The sequence below is a fragment of the Microcaecilia unicolor genome, chromosome 11 (assembly GCF_901765095.1).
Source record: "Microcaecilia unicolor chromosome 11, aMicUni1.1, whole genome shotgun sequence".
Lineage (NCBI taxonomy): Eukaryota > Metazoa > Chordata > Amphibia > Gymnophiona > Siphonopidae > Microcaecilia > Microcaecilia unicolor.
The window spans coordinates 26,086,227-26,106,277 of NC_044041.1; the positions used below are offsets into that span (position 1 = coordinate 26,086,227).

Sequence of the window (20,051 nt, forward strand, 5' to 3'; positions counted from 1 at the left end):
CCAGTATGGTAATACTTATGTCCTTAGCAGTTAAATTCAGGCATCTACAGCATATTAAATGCAAGGCAAGGTCCCTGCTCATTCCATGCTCACTAACTGGAATTTCTCTATTAATGTGCACTAATTTGCCACCTTAAACATCTTCTAACACAACCATTGTTCGCATGGCTTTCAACGCATGCTGGTGCGGCTTAATAAATAGGGCCCTTACTACAGTAGGATGTTCAAGTCTTGGATTAAATTATAGAATTGTTGAGAGACATTTGTGCGTAAAAGTCTTAAGACATCCCTTACAAAACAATCACAGGGGTGTTTTTGAATCATTTTAACGTTTTTATATAGTCTCTTAAAGTAATGATTTTTTTTTTTTTTTACCAGCAGTTTTCTCTTCATCTTTGAGTCTCAAGCTAAGTTGGAACTAGGGCTAGGAACCTAGTGTCATGACTCTCCATTTATAGGTATCCAGGGATATTGTTTTCAACTTTGGAAGTATAAAAGTAAACTTGGACCAACTGAACAAAAGTTTAATCTGTGCTTTTTTTTTTTTCCCCCTAAATGTTATGCATGATTTCATTTTTTTGTTTTTAATAGTGTATGAAAGGAGTGGTCCCAATTCTAGTAGTTTTTAACAAGTCACATTTGGGGCCCTTTTATTAAACCGCACAGTAACAGCTAATACACAAACGTAACAGCTTTTCTGGGCAGATGACCTGCAGAGGATGATGATTGGATATTGGTTGTATGTTTTTGGAATGAATTGTTTTACTTTTATTATTGGCGTCCTTTTCTATCTGAGATTTTATTTATTGTAAACCATTCTGACTTGTTTGCAAAAAGGGTGGTCTATCAATTTGTTTTAAACTGTTAAACTTCTGTGCGTTAATAGCATTTGTTTGCGAAGAAGGTAGCTGGATGGAGAATGGGTGTGGAAAGGTTTCATCAGTTCACGCTGTATGCAGAGTAACGCAGTTAAGGACGGGACCGCTTATGGCCTTATTCTATAAAGGTTATGCTCCTAAATTTACGCTCTTAAAATTTATGCTCCTAAACTTATGCTCCTAAATTACAAACATACTCTATGTTCCAAAATAGATTATGCTAGTAATTTAGGAAAGTAGAGTATGCTTATAAATTTAGGGGCATAACCTTTATAGAATAAAGCAGTTAGCGTCTCCTAAATAGAAGGCGCCAATTGGTTCCGCAGTAGCACGTACTGAGGTAGCAGTTAAGGGAACTTTTAACATGGGACCTGTATTGAAAAGTTCAGGGAGCACCTCCAGTAGGTGCTGTTAAATTTGCAACTACCACGCAGTAAAATCCCACATTAATCTGTTCTAACGGGCAATTTTTCCATGGTTAAGTAAAAAGGGAAACCGAAACAAAAAAGGAGGTAAAAACCCTCACGGAACCGTGAGATATAAAACAAAGAGTGAGGAGAGTGAATAAGGATACCAAAAAATATTTATTCACATGAAAAATACAAAATAATATAATCTGCATTAAAAATTGTCATGATTTCTCTAGACTTATATATGTTTACTATAAATGTACAAATATTTTCATATTCATTTAACTAAACACATATACCCATATATTAATCCATATACTTCTAATTTTTTAATTACCGTATTTTTCGGACTATAAGACGCACTTTTTTCCCCCAAAATTTGGGAGGAAAATGGGGGGTGCGTCTTATAGTCCGAAGGTAGCGTTTTTTGACCTCCTTTCCGTACTTACAGGATTCCATGTTCCCTGGTGGTCTAGTGACGTCGGGGCAGGAAAGAGCCCCCTCTTTCCTGCCCATCGCGCTGCTCTCCGTGCTTCTCAATGCTTTCCGACGGTCTCGGCGAGATTCAAAAGCACGGAGAGCAGCGCGATGGGCAGGAAAGAGGGGGCTCTTTCCTGCCCCGACGTCACTAGACCACCAGGGAACACGGAATCCTGTAAGTACGGGACGGAGGTCCAAAACCCGGACAAGACGCACCGGAGCACCTAGGTTTTAGAGGAGGGAAAGAGGAAAATTTTTTTTTTTCCTATTTCCCTCCTCTAAAACCTAGGTGCGTCTTATAGTCCGAAAAATACGGTATACAAATAACATACATTTTTCAATTTTTTAATTTTAATTATATAAATAACACACATTTTTCCATTCTTTTACAGCCTGCATATAAACCCAATGTTCATTTTAACAGATTGATGTAATTTTTAAAGTATAATCCATGTGCTCTAACAATCCATAATTGTTAAAAAAAAAAATTTGTATAAAAAAGAGACTTTCTTAGACTTTACACATATATTCGCCTTTCTTATCCAATGTTATGTTGTTAGATTGAATCACAGATAATTTTCCGTTTGTTCGTTAGTTCAGTTATGCTGTATATTTGGCTGGTGTCTGTTGTTTTACTCATCACATTCATGACTATGATATATTTGTAACAATATCCTTCATTTGTTTTATCGTTCTATTCAGGTTATAAAGACCCCTGAGGCAGGCCTTAGGGCCGAAACACGGCCGTGTCGGGTCATTTTTAATGCAGATTATATTATTTTGTATTTTTCATGTGAATAAATATTTTTTGGTATCCTTATTCACTCTCCTCACTTTTTGTTTTATATAAGTAAAAAGGGACCCATTAGGGCGGTTAAACTTTAAATGCTGCTCTTTGGAGAGAAGAAAGTTATTTTTGATATGTGTAGACCTTTCTTGTGAAACAGTCTTTATTTCTAGAGCATGGATTCAGACTTGTCAGATGGATCCATCACCATCCAAGAGTTTCTGGATGTTAAAAATGCTTTAATGGCTTCTGAAGCAAAGATACAGCAACTGATGAAGGTGAATAACAACTTGAGTGATGAGCTAAGAATCATGCAGAAAAAGGTAAAAGAAAATACAGTTTTGAGTTTTAATTTTAGAATCTTATTTCAGTAGACTTGTTTTTAATATGTTTCCCTACACCTTTTGGTTTCAGAAGTTAATTTATTTATTGTAAACCGTTCTGACTTGTTTGCAAACTTCTGGAAAACACTAAAAACTAACCTGTTTTAAAAAGGCATACCCTACCGATCCAACATAAACGCCTGATCTCTGCAACACAACAAAACTCAAGAACGTAATGGACATAACACAAGCCTTCCGTTGTACGGATTCCCTAGTGTGGCTGTGCCACATGAACTTTATCTTACCACAACATCACTATGTATTTGTTTACACCGGAGTCTGTAACCCGTCTCCGGTACTATGAAGGCCACATTGAGCCTACAAATAGGTGGGAAAATGTGGGATATAAATGTAACAAATAATAAAAAAAATAATAATAATTGACTAAGAAAAAAAGGATATTAAGAAAATAAGCTAAAAGTCAAAAACAAATGGTACACTATAGTAAAGTGTGTCAAGTAGCTAAAATCATCTCCGTTTTATCTGTGTTTCACATAGGGACACATTGTTCTGTCTTGTCAGATATTTAGAATGTATTCTTGAAACCCCAGAATGGTGGTTGGCTGTCTTTTTATAGTGGAATGATTTTGTTCTCAGTAGATTATATGGTTAGTAGCAGGCACAATGTTTGTCATTAAAATGATGCTTTATGACTCATCTGGGGTTTTGGGGATTGTGAACATATTTTTTATGTTCAAGGATCCCTGGGAAAGGCATCACTTTGACGATGAGAAAAGTGTCTTCTAATTGAATAGGTTTGAAATATTTAAATAAGACAGAATTATGTGGAAACTCAAGGGTAAAACCTTTCTTCCCAAGGGAAATATTCCGCAGCCTGGTACAATCGATGGTGCTAAGTCACCTAGATTACTGCAATGCAATCTATGCCGGATGCAAAGAACAAATCATTAAGAAACTCCAAACTGCCCAAAACACTGCAGCCAGACTCATATTTGGAAAAACGAAATACAAAAGCACCAAACCCCTAAAAGAAAAACTACACTGGCTCCCACTTAATGTATTACGTTCAAAATTTGCACTCTGGTTTATAAAATCATCCATGGCGAGGCCCCGGTCTACATGTCAGACCTCATAGACTTAACCAACCAGAAACACAAAAAGATCAGCACGCACATTCCTGAATCTCCACTACCCCAGCTGCATAAGCACGCAACTATGGAATGCACGACCTAATAAACTTCCGAGAAATCACTAAAAACCAATCTGTTCAATAAGGCATACCACTATGTTCCATCCTAAACACCAGACAACAAAACTTGGACAAAACAAACTCGCTATACTTGAATACCTCATTTACTTTGTCAATAATGAACTTTAACGCTATACCACTTTATTTCTCATCCCAAAAATGAATTCTCTATACTTGACTGCTTAATCTACTCTGCCACTTAAGAACTTTAATGCAATACCACTTTGTATTTCTCATTCTGGAAATGGCGATCGCCTTTACGGAACAATGTAAGCCACATTGAGCCTGCAAATAGGTGGACAAATGTGGGATACAACAAATAAACTATTTCTTTTTTTTTTTTTTTATTGCAAAATTTGGAATACTCAAGCGTTTTCGATAAATAGAATTTTCATTTGCATTTAGGGCTTGTGGTAAAGGATTTGTGGTGGCACTGAGGAAGAACTAGAAGGGCAAAAGTGATCTGGCCATAACGGGGGAAGATTCTATATATGGTGCATAAAAAAATCCACGCGGAGCTAAGCTTATTTTTAAAATTTAGGCGCAATATGTAGAATATGGTTAGTCGATAACTTGTCGCCTAAGTCTACGCGTGTTCATTTATGCCAATAAAAACCTGGTGTAAATCCATGCGCGTAGATCTAGGCACACTGACTTGTATTCTGTAATTACGCACAGAAATTTTGGAACGCCCACGAAATGCCCATAAACACAACCCTTTTAAGCTATGCATGTTTATTTTGAACTGCACACTTTGCAATTTAGGCGCAGTTCTTTATAGAATACGCTTAACAATTTCTGCGCATAAATTGTAATTATTGCCAATTGGTGCTCATTGTTGCAAATGCTATTAAAAACGCTGATTACCTTGTTCCCATCAATTAAGATACATGCATATCTCTGCGTGGAATCTAGGCACCATATATAGAGTCCAGGGGAAAGTGCTACTAATGACCATGGAATTTAGGAATTCATGTAGGAGTCCTTTTACTAAGCCGCGTTACATGCTAACATGCACATAATGCAGCAAAATATAAACTATCGTGGGGATGCACTACACCATCACGAGGTAATTTTTGAATGTACATGTGCTAACCACACGCTAAATTTTTTTTTGTATGTTTAAGGGGTGTGTCAGGCAGGGAGTGGGCATTTCTGCACTAATCAGTGCAAGTAATGTAGATGCAGTAACTGGTTAACACATGGATAATGCAAAAGCCTTTACTGCCTGCCAAATAGGTGGTGGTAAGTTCTCCCACAGTAACTTAAAAACCAGCTGCTCACTAATGGCACCATTAGCAGGTGAATAGGGAGAAAGACCAGGCACCTCAGGAAGAAGGCAACAAGAGCAAACACAGGGGCCCTTTTACTAAGGCAGTGCGTGCTTAATTGGAACTACTGCCCGGCTACCGCATGCCCCGGGCGGTAATTCTATTTTTGACATGTACCCAAAACACAAGGTAGAAAATATATATTTCTATTTTCTACCGTATGGCGCTTACCCAGCGGTAATCGGCAGTTTACGCACGCTGGCCGCTTACCACCTGGTTAGCGCGTGACACCTTACCGCTAAGTCAGTGGGTGGTGGTAAGGTCTCAGGCTGAAAATGGACACACGCTGGTTTTAATTTTGCCGCACGTCCATTTTTGGCCACACAAAAATGCTTTTTTTTTTTTTTTTTTTTTTTTTTTTTTTACAGGTGTGCTGAAAAATTGACCTCTGTGTATCTAAAACATACGCCTACACCAACGCAGACCACGTTTAGGTGCGCCTTAGTAAAAGGGCCCCACTGTGAGGGGATGCAATCAGTTTCCAAAAGTCAAGTAACAGACCCCCTCAAAGACGCCAGCTAAAGAAAAAGAGCGACTTCTCTTGATGTTGGATTATTTTTCAACACGATATCCGTTACATGCAGATACTCTATTAAATTTCCCCCTGCTGTCAAACATAAATGGAATTACAGTGCAACTGAGTTAGAAGAAGGAGGCGGGGTTGGTGGTTGGGAGGCGGGGATAGGGCTGGCCAGACTTATACGGTCTGTGCACTGAAGAGGACATTACAAATAAAAAAGTATCACATATGAATTTATCTTCTTGGGCAGACTGGATGGACCGTGCAGGTCTTTTACTGCCGTCATCTACTATGTATGTTACTAGATGTCATAGAAGATCAACTTGGAAAGGAGGTTATGCAGTAGACCTCACTTAACTGATAAAACGTTGGGACTGTGTAAGGAGAGACATAGTTCTATGCTGAGCCCCCAAATTTAACCAACACAAACCTACAAGATCATCTTTGCAAAAAGAAAAGAAAAAAACATCTGATTTTCAAGTGAGATGAGGCAAAGTCTAGATTCTGACAGTTCTGCATTGAGACAGACTAGGCTATTGGTTTCCAATTCCGTCCTGGGGGCTCCCTAGCCAGTCAGGTTTTTAGGATATCTACAGTGAATATTCATGAGAGATCTGCATTCACTGTCTCCACTGCATGCATATCTCTCATGAATATTTATTGTGGATATCCTGTTACCCTGACTGGTTGGGGAACCCCCAGGACCGGTTTAGGGACCACTAGGCTATCATGGTCTGCAGTGGCATTTATTGAAGGTGCCAAGTCAAATGAGAGGGAAAAGGTTGAATTTTTCTGCCTTAACTGCAAGATTGGCAACTGTGTGAAAGTGGCCACTCATGCCTTGTCGGAAAGGAAGATTTAGAAGTGCCAGATTGCCTACGTTTATTTTTCTGATGTGTTAATATTTTCTGATATGTTAATATAGCAAAGCATTACTGATCCATGAAACATAAGATTTGATATTGTTGCTGCATTTTGATTATTGAAAAATATTATGTCAAAGCTTGAAACCCTCATTTCTCGTTAGCTTGTTAGAAAGCAATAGCCAACATAAGCTTTTTCTGAACCTTAGCTGCAACTGTCTCTCCTTGCTTTGCAAAGCACCTGTATTTTTCATTGTACTGTATCCATTCAGTCTGCCTTTTGGGCAATTTAAACAACCTACCTGTCTTGTTTTTTTATTAATGGAAAGATAAGTTTATATTCCAGTCCTCCATTTCCTGCAACACATGTATTGTGCCAAGCACAGATTATTTATTTATTTAAAACCTTTATAAAGTGCACGATCCAAAAGTACTCAGCGGTGTACAGTATGTTAAAATTTATAATTTTGCGGCAGCTGTATTAAAAAAAAAATTTCAAATTGCCAAACCAATTATTTTACATTTAAGAGCCTGTAATGAATTAAAAATTCTACAATTGTCAGACTTGAGGATCTATTAGTTTACTGTATGCAAATAGTCATATTTAAAGGACGATAGAAATATTTTTGCCACTTTAATTTGTTTTTCCAGCCACTGTTTATCCAGCTAGACCTTATGTTTGATTAGTAAAGCTGGTAGACAAGATTTATTTGCATAATCTGCTTTTGAAGCTTTTTTCTATTAAAAAGAGAAAAATCCACTGAAAATTTCTTTCAGCTTCAAACACTGCAGAGTGAAAATACGACCCTCAGGAGGCAGGCCACAACCAATATATATCAGATCCAATCTGGTTCTGAATATACAGATCCCTCCAACCATGCTTTAAAGCGGCGGCCATCAGCACGGGCTAGCAGGCCCATGTCTATGTATGAGACTGGATCAGTTCAAAAACCCTACCTCCCCATGGGAGAGGTCACCTGTCCAGAAGAGAGCATAGCGAGACTTCAGCCCTTTCCACTATACGTAAGTAAACCTGCTGATGCTTCTTCTCTTTGTATATCTGCCTTTCTGCTACAATCCAAGCTTGCTTGCTTGCTTAGGGCGTCTTTTACTAAGGTATGCTCGCCTTTTTGGCGCCCACTAAAATTGTGGGCACGCTAAACATTATTTAGATCATTTATACCCCGCTTTTTACCACATAAAGCAGCCTCTATGCGGCTTACAATGAACTAAAGAAACAATTACATTGACAGTAGAGAGGGTAGAGGGAACGGAGGAAGAAGGGAATATAAATACAATATTTAAATAAGTAGGCAAGGAAAAGAAAACAAAAAGAAGAGAAAGTAAGGAGTCCAAAATCAGGTCTTGACTCGCTGAGACACATTAAGGCAGGTAAACAGATCCTGCGAACAGGACAGGAATGCGGGTGATGGCCAACGGCTGGAATCGGCGATCCAGGAGGAAACGGGGCCCCTTCAACGTGCCGCACTCTCCAAGCACAAAGCAGCCGCAGAATAGATGACCAGCAGCTAACATCGCCGAGGACGACCACCCCAGTCCAGCAGCAAAGCCAAGGAAAGGGAAAGGAGGTTATGCAGTAGACCTTACTTAACTGATAAAACGTTGGGACTGTGTAAGGAGAGACATAGTTGCTGAGCCCCAAAATTTAACCAACACAAACCTACAAGATCATCTATAGGAATGCATTTGCATCTCTAACGTTTAGCACGCCCACAGTTTTAGAGTGTGCCTAAAACATGAGCACACCTTAGTAAAAGACCCTCTTAATGAGGAAGGGGAGGGGTGGTGGTGTGTGGTCTACTAACCAACTGCTTTCTGAATAAGTAAACAATGAAAAGATTAGCTGTTTTTGCTGTATTAACATGTCTGAAAATGCTTTTAGATTTCTAAAATGAAGAACAAGTAATGTAGTAAAAGAACTGCAAAATATGAATGGTGAAAAAAGTTGTTTCCCTTTAGCATATGCTTTGATTTTTATTTTATTGTGTACCGGCTAACTTAGCTGTGCATCTGCGTAGCTGAGAAAAGCAATCAAGTATTAGTCTTGAGCTTCCCAATCGGAGTTATTCTGGTTCATATACACATATGCAAATGTAATCTCATAAGAAAAGTAAAGACGTGAATATTCATAGAAGTACATAATGCTGCAGTTAACAAGATATGAATTAAAATCTATGGTGTGTGAAAATTGCAACAAGATAAAACATTTTTAACAAGAAGAGTTGCCCTGCTGGATCAGACCAAGAGGCCCCAGTGTCCTGTTTCCAACAGTGGCCATTCCTTTATAGCCATTGTGGTCCTGGTTTACTAAGGTTTTTTTCTGTGTGTTTGGAGAAGGACAATGGGTAAAAAAGAGCTTGGTGGATCAGGCCCTATGTTTATTCAGTAGCTTTTCATATATATATATAAAGTGGAGAATAGTTAAGTGGTACATATTTAAAGCAATCACTTGGCTTTCAAAGGTATAAATCGGAAAATATCTGTAGATCTATTATTTTGGCAATCTGTGGAAAGAAGCATAGCAAAAACACGTTAGGCGTACATTTTTAATAATCTTGTAGCAAACTTACCTCCCCCGCCTTTTACAAAGCCATGCTAGCGGCTGCTGGTGCGGTAATGCTGACACAGCCCATTTAAAGTGAATGAGCTATGTTGCTTTGTAAAAAGGGGGGGGGTGTTCGGACCATTTTCCTCACTATAATAAGTGTGCATGTTTGATCCAATCTGTATGCTGCCTTTGTTTTATGGACATGATCATATATTTTAAATTGTCATTATTTGTCTTAGAGTTCATCAAAACGTTAATAACTTTTTTTTAAAAATAAAAATAAGCATTAACAATCAGTGTTATAAGGCCCTTCCAGTTTGCCTAGCTCGTGCTCCACAGACCCTAACCAGTCATTGGCATTTCTGTCCTTTTTCCTTACTCCCAGAGATTCCTTGTGTATAGTAATGTAGAACATGTCGGAGAGAAAGCAATACATGTACAACGAGGTGGAGTCTTGCAAAGGTTGCAAAAATCGTACCTTGTAAAATGCATGAAGTAAAGCAACATCTTTTATGTCATTAAAAATCATTTATTCAAGAATGATGCAATGAGTGGTACGTTAACCAGTGACGCTGTGACTTATATCCATGTGCAATACAAAATTTGTTTTGTGTTCCCTAAAGAGGTAATGTTTGCAAGGTAGAGAAGAGCTATCCTAGTGTAAGGAGAAAGGTAGAAAGTTGGGCAGTTTTTGGACCAGAACTGGGAGCCTCTTTCCTGATGTACATCTTATTTTTCAATGAAAGATATTCTATACAAGGAAGGGAAGTGACATCACACAGCTAGATGGCCGCTTGAGGTCAGGGCTCAGCACCAGCAATAAGCTATCTAGCACATCCCTATCATCACGAATCTCTAGCCCCCAAAAACCTTGGAATAAGGTTTAACGCTTGCTGCTCTTAATATGTCTCAACCTGGCCAGGGCCATCTGGACAATGATTTTTGCATATCAGCCAGGAGCCCTGGAGTCCCAAGTAAAGGACAAGATGGTAACCGTAGTACCAGGGCAAACAAGGGAGGGAAGTGACATCACAGAGCTAGATGGCCGCTTGACCTCGGGGCTCAGCACCAGCCATAAGCTATCTTTAGCACATCTCTATCATCACGAATCTCTGGCCTCCAAAACCCTTGGAATAAGGTTTAACGCTTTCTGCTCTTAATGTCTCAGCCTGGCCAGGGCCATCTGGACTTGATGATTTTTGCATATTGGCCAGGGGCCCTGGAGTCCCGAGTAAAGGACAAGATGGCGAACGTAGTACCGGGGCAAACAACAATGTATGTGCCTAACACTGAAGGAGCATTACAACCTACCTCAGAAGTGAACCAGCCAGAAGGTGAGGAGGCCATTGGATCCTTGGTAGAATTTTGCACCCTCCTGTATGAAATCAAAGCAGACATTGGGGCAGTACGCATTGAGCTAGCTACCCTCACGGCCGACCTTCAAGGTGAGATAATGGCGCTTGGACATCCAGTAGAGGAGGCAGAGGGTCGCCTAGATGAGCACGCTGAAGATTTAATTAGCTTAGACTCAGCTATAGGAGCATAAAAAAAAGACTTTATAAATAAAACTCAAAGATTTAGAGAACCGCAGCAGGCGCTGCAACCTTCAAATCTGTGGAATACCTGAGGGAGTAGAATATATCGACTGCTAAGCTGTGGTTAAAATCACCTCTATACTACTCTCCAAAGACCAGAGAACATAAGGAAAGGGAATTGTGACTTGATATACCACCTTTCTGAGGTTTTTTGCAACTACATTCAAAGCGGTTTATATATATTCAGGTACTGATTTTGTACCAGGGGCAATGGAGGGTTAAGTGACTTGCCCAGAGTCAGAAGGAGCTGCAGTGGGAATCGAACTCAGTTCCCCAGGATCAAGGTCCACTGCTCTAACCACTAGGCTACTCCTCCATTTACATACATACACACCTGGCCCTTGGCTGGAGTACTCCTAATGGCCCAAAGGAAAATGTAGCATGTGTTGCTGATTTCAAACTCTAGGGCCCTTTTACTAAGGCGCTCTAAAAAAATGGCCTGTTCTGGTGTAGTTGCATGTTTTGGACACGCGCAGGTCAATTTTTCAGCACACCTGAAAAAAGGCCTTTTTTTGAGGCTGAAAATGGATGTGCGTCAAAATTAAAACCAGCATGCGTCCATTTTCAGCCTGAGACCTTACTGCCATCCATTGAGTTAGCGGTAAGGTTTCATGTGCTAACCGGGCGGTAATCGTTAGTGCGTGTAAACTGCCGATTACTGCTGGGTAACCACCACACGGGAGAAAATAGAAAATATTTTCTACCGCGTGTTTTGGACGCACGTCAAAAATGGAATTACTGCCCGGGGCACACGGTAGCCGGGTGGTAGTTCCAATTTGACGCACGTAGGCGCCTACACTCCGTAGTAAAAGTGCCCCTCAGAGACTATATTGGCCAAAGCATGTGCAAAGAAGCACCTTGTATGTGACTCGTATGAGTTAGAACTTTATTAAGACTTTGCAGCAAAAGCGTTAAAACGCCATGGAGAATTCTAGCCCCTCATGCAGTACTTGAGAGAAGGGCACAGGCTACAAATGACACCCGTTTGCCTTAGCATTCTACCATAATGATAAACTTCTACAGGTCTGCCCTAGAAGAGGCTCAGTTGCTCTTAAATACAACTTTTTGTTTAGCTTCCTCGGTCCCACCATCTGCTGTTCTGTCTAGGATCAAACCTTGCCCAAAATGGCAGCATGCCAGCACAGGTAAAGGGTGCCTGCAGCGCAAACCTCGGATGTCCAACTCGCTACACGTGGCAAGACCCGAGATAAAGACCATTTGCTACAGCTGGAAGTCAAACTGGTTTTTAACCATGGCTGTCTTAATATCAACAATAGCAGTACATGGTGATCTCCATTATCCTCTCAGGTTATATTACTGAGTTTTGACTGACTTAACATCTGCTGCTTTTTATATGTTTTATAAAAGTCTTATATATTAACATTATAGCTACTGTAGGTCAAGCAGTTTCTTGTACCCAGAACAACAATTTCAAGTTATACTTTTTATAGGGATGTCTATGGTGATATAACTCTGAATATTTAATAATTGGTGCCTAGCCGGCTTCCTCCTACTTGGTGTATAATTATGATCCTACATCAATTCACTATATTGGGGAGGGAGGATTAGGAACTTTTAAAGAGAGAATATTAGGCCTAGATGCATTTTTGTCTCTCTTTGATCATTTCTTAGATTCTCAGCTACAGATTGGGTTACTACAATTATCAATAGAAAAACCAAGGGGGAAGTAGACCAAAAACAAGTTACAAAACAAGCAAACCACTTCCTTCCAATGAAAAGCCAGAAATTAACCACCAGGTTTTCTTTAAAAAAAAAAATAGTGGAGAAAAAAAGACCTCGATCAACTTAAGTCAGTCCCTGCCACCGGTACAACCAATGGCGTCTCACTAGGGACACTATCAATCATTGGTCAGAAAAAAAACTCCACTTAATACAGTATTGAAAACAGTTCTTATTTATCATTCCTTGGCTTTACATCAAGTATAAATAATTAATTTTACTCAGAGTAAGTCAGTCAAGAAACAGCAAGTCAAACAGACATCAGTTCAAATTGTGATAGTTTGAAAATGTACTCATTCTCTTTTTTTTTTTCTTTTTTTTTTTTAATGTTTATTTTTATAGTAGCAAACATAGTACTTATCAAACAATCAATCACTGACACAGTCAAAAAATCCCTTCCCCCCTCCCCCCATCGAGCAATTTATACATTTGGTTTTATGTAATTTGGGTTAAGTTCCGATATTGAGTCCATAACTCTGAGGATTCACTATAACGTCCCAATCTCTTGTCCGTAAGTTTCTCCATTTCACCGATCAAAGATAGCTTTAAAAGCCAGTCTTCTTCCGAGGGCGCCTCTAATTGCTTCCAATGCCTTGGTATGACGCTCTTTGCTGCTGCTAGACACATTCTTTTAAACCGGCTCTGCCACTTAGCTCCTCGTCTATTACCCAGTCCAAGCAGACACACCATTGAGGTTCGCACAGGAATGGCTTCCCCGTGTGGGCTGCTATCTTTGCAGCAACATTTCCCCAGAAGGCCTGTATTTTTGCACAGGACCACCAAATATGTTGAAAATGTACTCATTCTCAGCAAAGCAAAGTTCCAAATCCTTCAGCTGCAGACAAAATCCTGACCGGTGTACCCCATTTCACCACTCAGTGTCTTCAGGAGAAAATAGTAGACTAGAACATCTCTCCTCTTCCAACAACAGAAGTCAAAATGGCTGCGGGAAACTTCAACAACCCCAACGTTTAACAGTGGCATGACGTCGGCAATCCACATCACCAATAGCAAAAAAGCTTTCCACTCGATTGCCATATTCAGACCACCAGAGGCCACACTCTGTGAAAAGAAAATCCACTGCTGTTCCTTCTGTCGCAGTTGCCACGACGATCACTAACAGCAACTTGTTCCAATACTATACAACGTAATGAGGCAAATTCGTGCTTCTCAGTGCTATCGGCAACTAAAGGTTCCAGCAATTTACATGCAGACACACAATGCCGATGCTCAATTAATCAAGTCTTCAGAGATCTAGATGTCTGCCCCAAGTAGTATAAACTACAGCGACAGATCAATAAGTAGGTAACATTGCAAGACACACAAGAAGTAGTAGTAGCCTTTAACAAGTAGTTTCTACCAGACCATGTGTCATAAAAACTAGATCCTTCTAACATCATAAGACAGATGGAGCAATGACCACATTTAGAATGAGTTCCGTACTGTCTTTTTGCAATGGGTGACATACTTTTTATCCCTGAATATGAAAGACCTGATCTCCCCATTTAAGTATAGTCTCTTATTTAAGGAGGCAATCGGGGTATGAGCTGTACTATTCATTCAAGAGACTCATTTCCTTCCTAAATATGATTTGTTAAAACAGAAGCAATACAAACTCCTTCACCTAGCCTCTAATAAGCTATCAGCTAAAACAAGGGGAGTGGGAATTCTCCTGACAAATACCTTCCTTCCTTATCAGCTATAGCTTTACATATCTTCTTTTATCCCTATATTGGCACCGTTTTATATTTCTCAATCTCTCGTATTCGAGGCACTTTTTTTTTTTTTACCAACTCACTATACTTCTTACACAACAACTTGATGGAGATTTATTAGTAGGGGAGATTTCAGTCTTACCATTGACCTAGAGCTAGATAATACTGCTCCCAATGTGCATGCTGTGATAGGGCCTCAATACATTTTATTCAACACTGGGGCCTTAACTGATTTATGTAGAGCTCAGCATGGCTTAGAAAGGGAGTATACGTTTTATTCACCAACCTACCATACTTAATCTCATATCGATCTCTGTCTAAGAGATGGGATCCAATCTAAGGTGATAGATACATAACCAGATACAAGCCCACATTTGGTCAGACCATGGCCCTGTTTTTTTTTCATCCTTTATAAAGAAAACATTACAGGTCAGAGTATGGAGATTCCCAGAGGCAGTGCTCCTGGACCCTGTTGATACTGTACAATTGGAAAAGGATTTGGTTGAATTTTTGGATTTTAATGATAACTCCGGATGCAATGCCTTTTACATTGAGAAAAATTAAAAGTAGTTATGAGGGGGAAATTATTTCTCTACAGGCACATATCCATAAAACTCAATTGGCATAGGAACAGAATTTATGCGCAGTCATAAAAAATTAAGATACCCAATGTAAAAAAGGTTGTGCCAACATCACTCAGTGCAATGTTACATAAGGCTAGCTTACAATTAAAAGACTTAGAACTTGCAGATTTTTCATTCAGTTGAAACATGCTAACCAGACTTACTTTGAGTTCGGAAATAAGTCAGTCGTCTACTTGCATGGAAGCTTAAAAAGAATGGCAATAGAACTATATTCCTGAGGGGCTCCCTTATATGATGACCTTGATGTGCAGAGGGAATGTGTTAGCTTTTATACCAGCCTATATAGTCTAGCATCTACTCCTTCAGACTCTGATAAGCCGATTTCTAGACCAAGTTGGGAGGGGTATGTTTTTGTTTTTTTTAACTCCAAAATGTTGTAATACTTCAGTCATTTGGATCAAGGGCCATTTCTCTTCATGCAGAATATTAGAAGCCTTCCCTGAAATAAAACTGTCCTGTCTACTATATTACAATTTAGGTACATTCCATATCTTTAGTAAAACTATATTCGAGCCAGTAGTAAAGTGATTTATGCAAACTGCTTTTTTAAAAGCCATTACTTTTAACATTGAGACCTTGCCGATTTTTCTTTTTAATTAAAAAGCATTAATTCCTTAATTAGCTTAGAAGAAGAATGGCACTGAATAATTCAGTTTTATAAATGTTTAGAAACCGAGTATGTTTGTATGCAAAAATATAAATAAACTGCATTAACAAGTTATTAAATATTTTCCACATGTAAAGCACTTTTTTATAAGTGTATAATTGGCTCTTATAAAAGTGTGCATGACAGAATCATGTATAGCTATTCCCAGGGATGGAGTTTAGGTAGGGTTGCAATATACCTGCACGTTTCTTAAAATAGGCATGAGAGTCAAAATAGAGGCCAGATCACACAAGAGATGATTTAGTAAAAGAAGAGTAAGATGAACAAATAACAGGTGGTTTATTTAAAATCAAACACTAAACCTGACAGTGGCCATGTTTTCAGCACACGCCTGCTTCATGGATAAATACAATTTTGGTTGAATTTGAAGATTTCACACTATTTGATTCAAGCAAAGATTTTACCGGTATTTTATATACCTATTTATTTATTTATTTTTGTTACATTTGTACCCCGCGCTTTCCCACTCATGGCAGGCTCAATGCGGCTTACATGGGGCAATGGAGGGTTAAGTGACTTGCCCAGAGTCACAAGGAGCTGAACAGGTGTCTGCTGAAACATGGCCACGTTGGGTTTGATGTTTTAATAACCCACCTATTACTTCTTTCTTGTCTTCTCTGGGGATAAGCAGGCCATTGGTTTTCTCACATCTGGGTGGTGATACCGATGGAGCCCAGTACTTAGCGTAGATAGCTATTAGAAAATTGTAGCAGCGTCCCACAACGCATGAGCAGGTGCTTTCCCACCTGATGCAATAGCTCAGATTCTTCAGTCTGTTTTTTCTATGGAGCGGAGAGGTTTCTCTTCAGTCCGTATTAACAGATATTTTTCAGTGCCTTCCAGTGCAGGTTTTTTTTTAATTTTCATTTTCTTCATAGTTTGTTTCAGTCTCTTGCCTTTTTTCTTAGATTTTGGCTTTTTAAATTTTCTTCCTTTTTTGCGCCGCTCTTTAGTCCCCTTTTAGGCCTTAGGCCTGAGCACTGATCTCGATTTGAGTCTTGTCCCTTTTTGACCCTGGAGATTGATGAATTTAATTTAGCTGTGATTCTTTCTCAATGTCTAAGACCACCTCTGGTGGCTTCAAAAGATGCGTTTAAATGCAATCGGGTGATTTCTGACACGGCCTGCACAATTGTTGCCTGACTACCAGCTTCATTCTTTTTCTCTCTGTTTTCAATGCAACGGAGTGCACACAGGGTTCATCTACTCCAGCAGGAGAAACCTTTGGCTCCTCAAAGGCTGCTGTATCAGCATCGGCACCAGAAGCATCGACCTGGATAGCCGCCCAGATTTCTTCTACCACTGGGAATGCACCGGCATCAAGGAGGTCTTCACCAAATGTTAGCAGTAGTTGTAGCATCCACTACACAGACTTTGTTTGTGTTTCCGTACCTGGACAATTGTCTTGTCAAGAGTACATCACAGGAAGGAGTGCAGGAATCAGAGGAGAACTGTTTGGGTGCTGGAGCTCCTAGGTTTCATCATAAACTACTCCAATTCCCATATTCTTCCATCTTGGCAATTGAAATACATAAGAACCCTGCTCGATATGGTACAAGCTTGGGCCATTCTGCCACTAGCAAGAGAAGTTCTTGATAGCACTCACCTCGCAGGTCCGGAGCAGGAAGCAAGTCACAGCTCAGCAGATGTTGCTCCCACACTTGTGTCGGGAGACAGTATGGATGTGGAAGTGGGCCCTCCTTTATGGGATGGTATTAACAGTATACCTGGTTTGAAAGGACACAACAGCTTGGTGGGCAGTCTGAGCAGAGTAATGCAACCTCACGAGTGCTCTCTGAACATGGAATAGTCCACAAGATCTTTTGAGAGTGAGGCACTCCCTCGGTGGATATTTTTGCCACTCATCGCAACAAGGTCCGTCAATGAGTCCATTCTGCATTCCACCTCCAGTCCCTGGCCCTCATGGCTTGGATGTTGAGAGCGTAGAATTTCAGTCCTTTAATGTGCCCGAGGGTATCTCTAAAACCTACCTTGCTTCCAGGAAAGATTCTACTAAAGAGATGATATTCTTTTCAGTGGAGAAGGTTTGCCATCTGGTATGAGGACAAAGCCCTAGATCTTTTATCCTATGCAAAAACTGCGTCAGTACCTCCGCACTTCTCTGTGTCTGGGTTAAAAACCAACTCTATAAGGGTGCATCTTGGTGCAATTAGTGCTTAAATTTTTGTGTAGGAGGTAAACCTATTTCTGTTCAGCTTCTAGTTGTTCAATTCATTAGGGGTTTGATGTTAACTCAGCCCCCTGGTCAAACCTCCTACTGTGTCATGGGATCTCAATGTCGTTCTAACCCAGCTGATGAGAACTCCTTTTGAGCCACTTGACTTCTGTTATTTATTTATTTATTTATTGCATTTGTATCCCACATTTTCCCATCTATTTGCAGGCTCAATGTGGCTTACAGAGTTTTGTTATGACATTGTCATTCCAGGATATCAGATACAATTACTAGTGTACAAAGATTGAGTAAGGGAAGAAAGAAGGAAAGTGTATTTGATCTGGAAATTTGTATTTTTGGTGACAGTCACTTCAGCTTCTAGAGTCAGTGAGCTTCAGACCCTGATAGCTGATCTTAGCACGCACCCTAAGTTCTTTCCTAAAGTAGTGTTGGCGTTCCATCTTACCCAATTAATTGTCTTCTAACATTTTTCCCAAAGCCACATGCCCATCCTGGCAAAAGTGTACTACATACCTTATACGGCAAGTGAGCCTTAACCTTATATTTGGAGCGGACTAAAGCCCATAGACAGTCCATCCAGTTTTTTGTTTCTTTTGACCCAAACAGGATGGGGGTAGCCATCAGGAAACATACTATTTCAAGTTGGCTAGCAGATTGCATCTCCTTCACTTATGCCCAGGCTCGGCTGAGTGTAGAGGGTCATGTCAAGGCTCATAGTGTCACGTTTTCAAGGCAAACACTAGGTTCGTGAGCCCTTGGGCCACTGCCGAGGAGCGGCAGGAGCAGGCAAAACCACCCCACACCAGAGGCAAGGCAGAACTCAGACAGGGACAGCTAGACTTCACCTGCGCTTGACCACCCTTCCCCAGGAGTTGAGCCCCTGGGTGCAGGCGGCCGGCAGGACTTACCGGACAGGGCAGGCACTGGATACCAACTAGGCTGAACAGGGACTGAGGGTCAGAGGGGAAAGGATATATACATGGGCAGCAAGGCAGGAAACTGGGCTAGGACTCACAGACAGACAATACTACACAAAGCAGGGAATGGACAAGCTAAAGGACAGGAACTGAAAGCTGACAAGCAGCCACTGAAACAGGGTACAAACACTGACAGAAAAGAGAGAGGACTGAAAGCTGCCACGCAGCCACTAAGAAAGAGACACAGACAAACAGAAACTAGACCAGGAAGACAGACCAGAAACAAGGCTAGGAAAATAAGCAATAAACCTAAGCTGAACTGGACAAGAAACTCAAACAAGAAACCGGACTAGGCAGAAGTGCAACAAAGCACCAACAAACCAGGGATCTTGGACGATGCAAAGGCAAACACAGAAATTTCTAGGTGATTAATAAAGCCTATCAGCACCTGAGGCTCAGCTGCAGCAATCTCAAGGCAACTACAGGTGCTGTTCGGGCACAAACAAGAAAGACAAGTCTGGCAGCCTGGAAGATCCGGACCGGACTGAGCTGAAGCCTGGAACGGGTAGGGACAGCAAGACAGTCTATGGCAGCCACCGGTTCTGGCCACCAGAAGGCGAGGGGAGCACAAACCAAGAATCAGGCAGAAAGCATACTGAAGCACAGAGTGGCTCAACATACACAGGTGCAGCACAGTGGAGAAATCAGAGCCATGCTGGAAGCAGCCAGCACACAGAGACAGAGACAAAGCTAACTCAGGAAGAACAGACAAAAGCCAGCTTAGAAGCTGACCGCCAGAAATAAAGTAAGCCTGAGAGGGGTCACGACCACAGACGTGACACATAATGTCAGATCCATGGCTACGTCGGTAGCCCAATTGAGGTCAGCCTTGCAAAGCTGCAATGTGGTCTTCAGTCCACACATTCACATCTCACTACTGCCTTGAGCAGGATACTCAACATGACAGCTGGTTCGGTCAGACAAGTCTGCAGAATTTGTTGTAGAATGGAACTCCACCTTCCTAGGCCCAGTTTTATTCTGTTACAGGCTGCACCTTCACAACTAGTATGTATGTAGTTTAAGGTTTGACTACAAGGCCTCGACGTTATGAGTTCCCATTGTCCTAGCATTGTTGCTTTTGATGA

The 20,051-nt window shown here is 40.5% G+C and overlaps 1 protein-coding gene across 5 annotated transcripts in view; it reads left to right on the forward strand.

Annotated features, from left to right (window-relative positions):
* GIT2 (GIT ArfGAP 2) overlaps positions 1–20,051 on the forward strand; it is a 121,956-nt gene that overhangs the window by 68,452 nt on the left and 33,453 nt on the right. For 3 of the 5 annotated variants that reach the window (XM_030217921.1, XM_030217920.1, XM_030217922.1), the window contains 2 exons: positions 2,729–2,878; positions 7,640–7,885. The exons of 1 other annotated variant lie outside the window; for it this stretch is intronic. In XM_030217921.1, coding sequence (XP_030073781.1) covers positions 2,729–2,878; positions 7,640–7,885 — 396 coding nt within the window. The remainder of the gene's footprint in view (positions 1–2,728; positions 2,879–7,639; positions 7,886–20,051) is intronic. One more of the 5 variants, XM_030217923.1, reaches the window with a different exon arrangement.